At 34.2% G+C, this 12,500-nt stretch overlaps 1 protein-coding gene across 1 annotated transcript; it reads right to left on the bottom strand.

Annotated features, from left to right (window-relative positions):
- Positions 1-1,654: 1,654 nt before the first annotated feature.
- On the bottom strand, positions 1,655-10,169 carry LOC144975360 (uncharacterized). Its single transcript, XM_078919362.1, has 4 exons — positions 10,056-10,169; positions 6,083-6,924; positions 4,912-5,364; positions 1,655-3,061 (listed from the first exon to the last, which is right to left on the bottom strand). Exons 1-4 carry the CDS (start codon positions 10,132-10,134, stop codon positions 1,793-1,795), a joined length of 2,643 nt encoding a protein of 880 aa, XP_078775488.1. The 5' UTR covers positions 10,135-10,169; the 3' UTR covers positions 1,655-1,792.
- Between the last annotated feature and the right edge of the window lie 2,331 nt (positions 10,170-12,500).

Below are 12,500 nucleotides of genomic sequence, written 5' to 3'. Positions count from 1 at the left end.
GCAATTAATTTACTTTTGCTTTCTTGACTCAGGTTGGCTGTGGCCAGTGATGAATATTTCAATAGCTTAAATTAATAATAAAAAAGTCATTCAAGCCAATCGCACTGTATAAATTAGGAGGAAAAAAACAAGGAAACAAACTATTGCCCAAAATTTATCCATTTTTAGAAAATGTCACCATGCCTTTGGTAAACATCGACTTGGCCAAGGTTTTATCCAGATGCATTTGTTATTGCGAGGGATTAAATACATCACTTCATACCGTGCCTGCTTTTATTTGCTTTTTTGTTATCTAAATTACTGCAGCGTTTCATACCATAGATTCTGATCCCCTTATCTATGGTTTCCTTTGGGTTTTAAACCGGTGTTACACTTATTCATTGAATGGTCACATAATATTTATTTTTCTTTTGTAAACAAGCTTTTCATTTTCGATTGATCAAGACCACTGATTAATCTCTAATACGTGCTGTTCAGCTCCGACAGTCGGCCCTTCAAGACATGAATACTGTTCATTATTCTATCGTACTCCGGAAAAAACACGTCTTTTAAATTTTGACCAGAAATCTCGTCCTTCAAATATAAATCGATTTAAATGACCCTCATCTTGACAGAAACTCTCAAACGTGGGACTTTTCGCGATCGATCAATATTTGAAGGACGATTTTTTCTGGTTAACATTTTAAATACTTGTATTTTTTCCAGAGTATTGTTAATCATGGCGTCAATGGGAAAGATTATGCCAGAATGAACTGGATGGAGAGGTTTGAGTTTATAAAGGATCAGAAATAGGACCGTTAAGATTCTTTTGGTTTAACCCTTCTCTTACCACCTACAGCAAAATCGTCACATAATTTGTTACGACACAATAAACACATTTTCTTTTTCAGATTTATTTTGTACACCACAATGATCTTGGTTTAATTAATAAGAACATAAAGTTGTTTTATAGAGAGATTGTTTGAGATTAAAAAAAAAAACAAACAAACAATTTTTCTGCCGGGTAAGCCTGCCATTTTGGCAAAATACTGAAAATGGCCGGTAAGGAGAGAGTTAAGAAACAAAACTCACTCTCCCCAATGAAATTATTTACTAATTTTAATGATGCTCTGCGTTTAGGTAAAATACTCACAAATCCTCCAGCGGGATATTAACGCATCAACAAACAAAAATGTGTGTAACTTATAGTCTTATGGATGTAATTTGGTGAGGACTAATTATTAAAATGGTTGTCTAAAACAATAACAAAGATCTGAGTGACGTCAATTTAATTCCTTCTATGAAAGTTAAGGAAAATATGCAATTCTAATCAACTGGTTCACCAGGCATAACTCCATTTTGGGACCATTTGTCACATTTTTAAATATGATATAAATTCCTCTTTATTCATCATAAAAGGGAAATTTGTCTTTAGGGTATATTCTAAGGGAAGAGTGGAATAATGCAAGCGTCAGCCGCAGTGCAACACCGCAAAGTGTGCCAAGGCGAGGTGACTCGCTCTAAGCTACACAGCACCGCGTATAATCGAATAGAACTTGGTACCTTTTGGGTAAAACGTAAAGACCATACGGCCGAGACAACAAAATAACAGCATATTCTGTTTAACTTTTATAAAATTCATATCATGATCAAACAAAGACCTTAATAGAGGATTTTACAGACATGGTATGAATTAGTTTAATGCAAATTGTTTCGTATGTTAGCCGGATGTACTGAACCCCCCCCCCCCCCCAATAATAGTAAAGATGTTTTTTTAGACATTCATTTTATTATAACCCTCGTCTCTACTGTTTCAGCACTGCTTTCCTCCAAATAGTGAACACCATTTACTTTTAGGTTTTGGCTGTTTCGCCTCTAGTTGCGAAATTCTATTCTCCATTGCGTTGTCTTTTTCTTTCATCTGTTTTAAAACCACATTTGCAGAGTTTAATTCTTTCGACAGCTCCCCACTCTTTTTATCCAATGTTGCGTGTCTTTGGTCAATTGACGACAGTCTGCTATCCACGACTGCAAATTTGTCCTTTAATTCTTTCGACAGCTCCCTACTCTTTTTATCCAATGCTGCGTGTTTTTGGTCAATTGACGATAGTCTGCTATTCACGACTGCAAATTTGTCCCTTAATTCTTTCGACAGCCCCCCACTCTTTTTATCCAATGTTGCGTGTCTTTGGTCAATTGACGACAGTCTGCTATTCACGACTGCAAATTTGTCCTTTAATTCTTTAGACAGGTCTCCGCTCTTTTTCTTAAAAAGTGCTTGTTTTTGGTCTATGAATGACAGTCTGCTAACCACATTTGCATGTTTGCCCTTTAAAGAGTTTAATTCTTTCGATAGGTCTCCAGCCTTTCTCTCTAAAACTACGTTTCTTTGGTCTATCGATGACAGTCTGCTAACCACCACTGCATGTCTGTCCTTGAATTCTTTCGACAGGTCTCCACTCTTTCTCTCTAAAAGTGCTTGTTTTTGGTCTATGAATGACAGTCTGCTAACCACATTTGCATGTTTGCCCTTTAAAGAGTTTAATTCTTTCGACAGGTCTTCACTCTTTCTCTCTATAAGTACGTTTCTTTGGTCTATCGATGACAGTCTGCTAACCACATTTGTGCTTTTGCCCTTTAAAGAGTTTAATTCTTTCGACAGGTCTTCACTCTTTCTCTCTAAAATTCCGACTTTCTTTAAAACGGGCGCTACATCCGCTTTGTCTTTTTGGCGATTCTTCACTTCTTGTGAGAGTTCTTTGTTTGTGCCTTTCAAAGCATTCTCGATCTCTGATTGTTTGATTTGATTTGCCTGTATTTGTTTGATTATATCCCTATCTACCTTTTCAACTTCACTGATTTTCTTTATCACAGAAATAAGAGAAACTTCATCCAACTGTCGGTTTGTGATATCTTGCGTTAGTGTCTGGTTTGCTGACTTCAAACTTTTTTCAATTGCAGAATATTTGTTTTTAAGTGAATTGATTTCTAAAGCGTTTTCTTTTTCCTTCTGTTCTATGGTTCCGACTATTTTCATAAGTGAAGACAAAGAAGATTTCGCTGTATCACGACCAGACTTTTCCTGTAAATAATAATGGGGAAGTAATTGATAAGAATAATAATCATGAGAATGAAACTTTCTTAACTGATAATACACATCATCAATGAAATAATTTGATAATGATAAATTTTATTTAAGACATTAAGACATTTGAATATCGCTAACACTAATTCACATTATTGAAAGAATGATAACAAGTCTATATGCCTAGAAAAATAATCATGGGAATGAAACTTTCTTAACTGATAATACACATGATCAATAAAATAATTTGATAATGATGAATTTTATTTAAGACATTAAGACATTTCAATATCGCTAACACTAATTCACATTATTGAAAGAATGATAACAAGTCTATATGCCTAGAAAAATAATCATGGGAATGAAACTTTCTTAACTGATAATACACATCATCAATGAAATAATTTGATAATAATAAATTTTATTTAAGACATTAAGACATTTCAATGTCGCTAACACTAATTCACATTATTGAAAGAATGATAACAAGTCCATATGCCTAGAAAATGTGAATGCCATTTAACCCCTCCGACATGCTCTTAATTGCCGGTCTGATAACCCAATTCATTATGGGCTCATTGTGAATTGTGGTATTGGAAATCTCACATAAATGACGCAAAAGATTGCCCATTTCAATAATGTTAAACTAAGCCCATAATGTCAGACCTACATTTATGTACAGTTTGACCCTTCTTACTGACAATTTTCAAGACTATCTATCAAAATGACTTTTTTTCCACAAACTCAAATGCAATAAGTAGCTATAAAAGTAAAACAAGCTCAATATAACAGTATTAAGTTTTTAACATATTAAAACATGAGCTTTTATTTAGAGCAATATCCACTAAACGTGATCAAAGCGCTTTACAGATTTCGTATATCTCTAAAGAATATGTTCCTTCAAAGTACATGATGTTTAAAATGAAAATGAAAAAGAAAAAATGTTTCTTTTATCTAACACATGTGTCAGTATTCTTGAATTTGGTAAAGATAATATCATGATCTGATTAAACAATGAACATAACACAGTGAATTAAAATTTTTAAAAATTGTAATGGAATGATACATATAAAATTTGTTCAGTTTTGTATATCGATGTTAATCATACCATCACTTATTAATGGTAAGAACAATTTAATGCATTGTATATTATAATATATAAAATGTGCAAGTTTTCTTAAAACTATCATGTGGAGATGTGATCATGTGGTATGACACTCGCTTTCAGATCGGAAGGTCGTTCGATCCTTGCTCAGCGGACAATTGAGTCCCCTGGAAAATACTCTTTACTCACATTCTCTCACAGTACTTAAGTGTAAAATGACTATTTAGCCTTTAACAGCCGTCTCTCTGTCTTTTAAACACATGCAATATCGCCTAACAGGCATCATGTCTCGTTCTACATGTTAAGTGCCCACTGTTGGCTAGGCACCTCTTGTAGAACGCTTTGAGCACGGTAAGTGGATTTTGAACAACATAAAAGCTCTATTTAATTTAACGATCGAGTTTTTTATGTGGGCGGGGGGGGGGGATGCCCGACCGATAGCTCAGTTGGTTGAGCTCTCGGTTCAGAATCCTAGGGGCCGAGATCGATCCCGGGTGCAGTCGAGATATTCTGATCCCTGTCCACCCAGCAGTGATTGGGTAAATATGTCTGTTAGATCTGGTAGGAAGTACTTTGCAATAGACAAGCGTCCTACCATATGGGTAGCAAGCAATTTCTATTTTCCGTTTCTCACTATAGAAACCGTGATAACCATGGGCCTAATGGCTCTGAAGAACTTCTTTTTATCATCCACCAGCGGGTTACTGAAATAAGATGATGAGGAAGAAATACGAGTAATTACCTTTATGACTAAAGACTGTATCTTCCTCATTAATTCTTCACTTTTCTGTTTGAAAGCGTCGAATTTGTGGACATGGGATTCTAAAGTCGTTTGGTCACTAAGCCGATTTGATACTTCTTGTGAGAGTTTTTTGCTTGTTTCTTTTACATTTTTCGCAATCATCAAATCTTTGGATTTCAGAATCTCTAACGTCTTGGTAATGTCTCCGTTTTTTTGTTCTAATGCAGCAATTTTCTGTTTATTTAGAATTAGAATTGATTTATCTGCTTCTCTATTCGTTATTTCCTGTGAGAGTTTTTGATCAATTCCCTTCAAGCCGATTTCATTGGTTGATTCTTTGTTTTTCAGAGATTCCATTTGTGCTGCGTGATCCTTTTCATTTTGTTCTAAACTTTCAATTCTCTTCGTTACTAAAGATAGAGAGTTCTTGTCAGTAGCTTGCTCGGCCTTCACCTATCATGTAATAATAATGAATAGTCAATGTAACAATGGTATTATTTTTGTCGTTATCAGTCACACATTATTTAAAAACGATAAAGATGAAAATGATAATGGTGATGATAACGATGCAATGAACATTAAAACTTCATATGATGATATTTTATACTAAAAATGCACTTCCGTAGTAAGATATCAATTTATAAACTGGAGCATGATATACTATGTAGAAATAAATATTGAAAGTGTACAAAATATCTATAATGGTACCAAACTGCTAGAAGCTATGGACTGTAAGAAGTAATAACCAAAAATGAATTTAACATATTTCAAATGTTAACATTTAACATCTTTAAAAAAAGAACAAATTACCAAACCCGGAGCTCTTCGGACTCAAAACCGTTCTTCAGCCAGCGACAAGAGGCAGTAAAACATGAACACATTACATTTATGTACGATCTGGTTTGTTTTAGTAATATATTTATATACTTATATTTCTTATCTTCTCAAAATTGTATAAATTTGGATAAATAAAACACAACAAATTTAAATGAAAGTTAAAATAATTAGAAATGTAATTTTATTATATCTCTTGAAACTTGAAAAATCTACATCATTATTAAGAAAATTATAAATCTACCCAATTTTCATTGTTTTGCGTATGGATTCGATTTTTAGCCTCTAATTCACTACTCTACAATATCGGTTTGACGCGCGGTGGATCATAAAATACCTGTTTGGTAATCATTTCCAACTCGGCTACCCTCTTGTCAATTGTAGAAACAGTTGCCTTCTTGGCAAGTCCATCTATCTGCTCGTCCAGGTTCTTCTTCATTATAAACAGTTTGACGTCCAGCATTGAATCATTGCCGACTAAAGATTGTATCTTTTCTACTTTGTTCTCCAGTGTAGACACTCTTTCTACGATTGAAGAATCCATGTCCTTATATGAGGACACCTTACTTTCTAAATATTCTGTTCTCCTATCTAGAAGTAAGACTTTGTTTTGAAGGGATGATGCCTTCTTTTCCCATACAGCCTTTTTGTTCTCTAGTGTAGCTGTTTTCTTTTTAAGGTACATTGTCTCATCTTCAAGTAAAGTTGCTTTAGCTTTTAAAGAACTGGCTAAACTTTCAACTGCTGACAGTCTTTTAACCAAAGATCCAATGACATCTTCAAAAACGTCAGGGTCTGATTCGGAAACAGTGAGTGTTCCATCAGCTGAATCTTCTTTGAGACCACCAGTGACATCTATATAATAAACTTTACACGTGTATTTCCCAGCCCACTCTTTTCCTGGCTTCAACAGTGTTACATTAAGATTACTCAGGTCTATAATATCTTTGTCTATGTAACCTCTTGTTTCGTATTTAGGATTTGATGATTTTTGTATTTTTGATGACTGTAAAGTCGGGTGAATCACGACCATTGGTTGTTCTCCTTCTCTAGAGATTTGTATTAATAAAATTTCCCGTGCTTTCTGATTAAGTCCTTGAGGTTTGCATGATATTTGGACATCCTCTGACATGATATTGGAGAGATGTTGTGGGAGGATTTCAATAAAAGCTTCTCCATCTGGTAAAAATGAAAAATGAAGTTGGAAAGTATTATGATGCAATTAACCAGTAGAATTTTGACCAATTAAAAACATGGAATTTGCGACACACTATCACATGTGCTCCGACAAATATAGTTGTTTTTTTTTTACGTATAATAACGTGAATGAAATCGGGCTCTCTCTCTGAACATTGTTGTTGTTTACATACCACCAAATTGGTGACTAGTAATCACGGATATCTTGATCAGAACATTCAAGTTTACATAGAGTTTTCTGTGTTAGTCCTATTGATCAAGCAGTGGAACAGTGGGTATTTTACTTAGACACATATCATTGACAAAAAAGCCTGTGTAGTTCACTGCCATTGTTTACATTGTGACGGCTGTCCGAGAGGCGTGCTTATCTAAGTGTCTATACACTTAATCAATCTGAAATCAAAATTAATGGCGTTTTTCCATAATCTCAATTTATGTCAACAGGAGAGCAAATTGTGGGTCTGATAGCTACCGAGTACAAACCAAAATGGAATTGCCCGGGACGGGACTCAAACTTGGGACTTTTCGGAACACAGAGTAATGTCCTAATCACTTATACCAGCTATACTAAATTAGTATCAACAATATTATTAATGACTATATCGATTCAGACCTCGTTTATTAGATACGTGCCTTACTGTACATATATTTTTACGATAAAGAACTGAACAAGCGTGTATGAAAGATGCCAGACAACGCAAAAAAAAAAAAAAGAAAAACCTCGCCTGGGGATAGAATTCGAGACCTTCTACTTACCTATATTCTTCACAAGTGTACGCGTTTTACTCTGTGAACCCTCGCTTGCATCAAACAACGTATACATTGAACATGAGAGGACGAGGACGAAAACAATGAGTTGATTCATTATATTTTTTTTTTGAAAATATCAAATTAAGAAATTAAGGAGTATGCACCGGTGTAAGATAAAGAACTGAACAAGCGTGAATGAAAGGTTCCAGACAAAGCAAGAAAAAAAATACAAGAAAAAAAAATCCATCCCAAAAAGTCAGTCGACCTCAAACGGGGATCGAACCTCAGACCTTTTGATTATCTGTCAGACGGTGCTACCTTTACACAACACAGGCTCCCGATAGTTGAGGCAATTTTAATATTCATACGGGATGGCAATAATTCGTTAACACTCTCCTTACCACCTGCAGCAAAATCGTCACATTTGTTACGACACAATATACATTTTTAAAAATTCCGATTTATTTTTACATCACAAACAATGAAGAATGATCTTTGTATAATTAATAAGAACATAACGTTGTTTTGTAGAGACCTCGTTTGAGCTTTAAAAAAAAATTCTGCTGGGTAAGCCTGCCATTTGGGGAAAGTACTGAAAAGGATCGGTAAGGAGAGAGTTAACGGTAAAGTGTGTTTTATAGTCTTTGAAAATTAATCTATCTTAGATTTGTACGAAGAAATTATTCTAAATCCGTCAGATAAATGTGACCTACCGCCCCAATACGGTGTTGTGTTGTGAATTGAATTAATAAAAACAAAAAGAAAACTTTTTATTAGTATCTCTTCGTTATGGCGGAGAATAAATATAAATTCATGCATTACAACAACCCCCCCCCCCCCCACACACACACAAAACAATCAACCAGACTCGGGGGTCATATTTCTTAGCATGCTACCTCTAAATTTAATGTTGAGAGTCCATTTAACCCTTTCTTTACCAACTATAGAAACACAATTCCATTCATCACGTTACAATGAACTTTTTTTTCTTCTTATTGTTGTTTACTTTTGTACATCACACAATTTGAAGAAAAGATTATTTGTTATAGTACAGTAACATTAGAACTTACCGCTGTTTTGAAAAAGCTCGTTGTGCACACAATAATGTATGGTATGTATCTATTTATTGCCTTTGAATTGGAGAGTAAACAAATCAATTTTGTGAGTTTTCGTTCAAATGGCATTTTTTGAAAACATTAGGAAGATGGTGGGTAAGGGAAGAGTTTTTCCCGACAAAATACCGTTATGGGATGGTGGGTCACAAATATGACCGCCGGTATTGATGCTAATCGTTTAGACAAACTGCTCACAGCATTCGCCAGACGGATATAACGTACCAACACACATAACTATGTTTAACTTTTGAACGTGTATGATCTGATTGATTGAATTTAGTGAGAAATACTCATAAAAATGGCTGGCTAAAAACAATAATAAATAGCTGAGTGACGTCAATTTCGTTCTTTTTCTAGTCCAGGTATGAACTACAGATCTAAATTATGAATTATAAATTTATTTGCCACGATAAGGAGGTCTATATACTACTCAATTGATAGCTCCGTTGGCGTCACAAAAGAGTCGTAATCCTGGGTACTGTCGAGATTTTTTATGACCATTCAGTCCACCAGGCAATATTTGTGTAGCTAAGACTGTTAGATCTGACGGAAAGTATTTTGTGACAGACTAACGTCCTATCCAAAGGATTGCTATTGTTCTTTTCACGCTATAGAAACCGGGATAAACTGGGGCTCCATAGCCCAAATGGCTCTGAAGGACAACTAGGCGGTGCTTCTCATTTTGTAATCCTAACCATTTCCATTTAAATTCAATTGATAGAATGCCTTGCTCACACCGATTAGAATTTTGAATCGCAATGGTTACTTTGTTTTGAATCGGATAGTAGAGAAGTTTAGCAGATCACACGTAGACTTTCATGTATCACGTATCATGTATGTGCGATCATTCTCATTAATACGTAAAAATATAGTGCCGCCATGCGACTTTTGATTGGATGTCACAATTGAAACATTTCCGTGACCCATATAAAAATTGCATTGTGCCACTATTTTTAAAGTATAATAAGAATGGTCATGTGATAGTTACGTAATGGGTACTGCGTGATATGTATAATCTGCTACACCTCACTCTTAACATCTTTAAAGAATTAAGAACAGAACCGAAAATTACAATTACACAAATTAAATAGCGTTTGCTTGATATCTTTTCCCACAACCTTTTACTTCAGCCATCGATTAAGATTGTTGATGATTGAAATGATACCAAATTGATGTCTTGGGTCAAGCACGATTTGTTGGTTATATTGAGACACATTATAATTTATCAATACAAAATTACAAACTTACCTGCCTCAAATAATTGAAAACCTGTAATTAAAAAAATGGATAATATTTTGTTTAAAGTCGACGCCATCGCTATTCTCATGTTATGTTTATAAATGGCGTAGCTTCAAATGAAAGAAAAAGAAAATAAGATAAGAGCAATATAAATACGTCGTATTATGTCCCGTGTGGTACATAAGATCTCAAGATATGATCAAATCTAGATTCGTAGCATTGGCTTTTGAATGTTGTGAGACCTGAGTTGGCTTAGAGACTTTTAAAAGATAATGGGTCATATAATTTGTATTGAATAGTTGGACATTTTTCTTTGTCTCTTGGAAAAATCAACACTTAAACTCTATGACTAAGTAAACTGTAATGAGGAATAGCATTTGAAGAAGATGGTGAAGAAGAAACGAAGAAGAAGAAGAAGATATAGCGCTGCGCACGACAATCATATTCATCAAACCATTCGATACCTATCTTTTAAACTTATTTGGATGGATTAATAGTAATATAAGTTTCGTTTTGGATAGATTGAGTGCCTTAAGACAAAGGAATTAAGGGAGATGTACATATCCATAATAATAATAATAATAATAATAATAATAATAATAATAATAATAATAATAATAATAATAATAATAATAACAATAATAATAGTAATAATAATAATAATAATAATAATAATAATAATAATAATAATAATAATAATAATAATAATAATAATAATAATAATAATAATAATAATAATAATAATAATGCTGAAAACTTATATAGCCCTATAACTCCGAGACACCAGGCTCTAAGCGCTTAAATTACAAATTACTTTGGCTGAAACATACTTAATCACACACACACAAGCACACACACATACACATACACACACACACACAACACATTACCCAAACAAGACATAACTTGCTTCTCATACCATCTACTAAAACGAAACAGGTATGTTTTAAGCGAACGTTTAGAAATAGACAAAGATTCGTTTTCACGAATGTTTGGTAAGGCGTTCTAAACTGAAGTCCGAAATGAGAAAAGGATCTCATTCCAGCATTTTCCCGGATTCGAGGAACAACTAGTTTTGTGGAATCACTTGCCGAACGTAAGGGGCGGGGTTTTGAATATCTGTCAATTAGTTCCGAAATGTAGGAAGGGGCAGAGCTTTCAAGACAACGATACACTAAAACACAAGCTTTGAATTTAATACTTTTCTCAACAGGCAGCCAATGCAAGTCATGAAGTAGAGGTCTGGCAGAATCGCACCTACGCTTCATGAATACTCGTTTGCAGCGCTGTTTTGGACAATCTGAAGACGTCTAAGATTATATTTCGAAACACCAAACAACAGAAAATTACAATAATCCAATACCGATAGTACGAGGGACACAACCAGGCGTTTGGTTTCATCGCAAATATGAGCCGTCTAACGGAAGCAATCTTTTTTAGTTGGAAAAAGAGAGATCTAACCAAATTATTAACCTGATGATCCATCGACAGTCCAGATTCTAAGAATGTGCCAAGGTTTTTGACTTTGTCAACAATTTGAATGGAGGCATCCCCCAGCTTCAAATCTGTTTCACTTTTCCATTCCTGTTCCCCATACATCACATCCGTCTTATCATCATTCAATTTCAGTCTGTTCTCATTCAATACAATTCTTACTATCGGCTGATACTTCTTGTATATTTCTCGTATTGGAAACGCAATACAGATGCGTATCATCAGCGTATTGATGGTTAGACAGACTGAAACTTCTGATGACTTTAGACAGAGGGCCAAGGTTGGAACAAAAAGAACGTGTCCAAGTACTGAACCCTGGGGGACCCCACAATCAAGAATGATTTCCTCAGATCTATATTCATCCACTTTAATAACATGTTTACGATATATATATATATATATATATATATATATATATATATATATATATATATATATATATATATATATATATGCATATATTAATATATACTATTTTAATATTTACCACAATGTTTGAGAATGTCTCAAACATTGTGGTAAATATTAAAATGATAATTCGCTCCGTTGCTACATGTCGAGCACTTTTCGTACCACATTTGTATCAAACACGATTCTATATATATATATATATATATATATATATATATATATATATATATATATATATATATATATATATATATATATATATATGAACCCACTCGAAATTTAAGATTATCTCATTCCCAAGTTCTAAAAGTTACCACCTCAAAATCCACTTTTGGTAAAAATGCCTTTTCGTCCCTTGCTCCAAGCCTATGAACGTACTCAGTCCTCGGACAAAGTCCTGTGAAAATTTATTTTAGAAAAAAGAGCTTTATATAGTACAATATACACTAAATGTGCTCAAAGCGCTTTGGAAGTGTCCCTGGTCAACAGCAACATTTAACCTGTAGGACGGGGCATGACGCCTGTTTGGCGATATTACAATTGATTCGA

The sequence above is a fragment of the Berghia stephanieae genome, chromosome 6 (genome assembly GCF_034508935.2).
Source record: "Berghia stephanieae isolate SIO BIC M18660-M18661 chromosome 6, UCSD_Bste_1.3, whole genome shotgun sequence".
Classification (NCBI taxonomy): Eukaryota; Metazoa; Mollusca; class Gastropoda; order Nudibranchia; family Aeolidiidae; genus Berghia; species Berghia stephanieae.
This window is presented reverse-complemented; position numbering and strand designations above follow the sequence as displayed.

Excerpts from the sequence above, each read along its gene's own strand:
- LOC144975360 (XM_078919362.1), bottom strand. The coding sequence starts at position 10,134 with ATGAGAATAGCGATGGCGTCGACTTTAAACAAAATATTATCCATTTTT. Across the intron at positions 6,925-10,055 it reads TTTTCAATTATTTGAGGCAG|ATGGAGAAGCTTTTATTGAA; the intron begins GTAAGTTTGTAA and ends CATTTTTACCAG. Across the intron at positions 5,365-6,082 it reads TGGAAATGATTACCAAACAG|GTGAAGGCCGAGCAAGCTAC; the intron begins GTATTTTATGAT and ends ATTACATGATAG.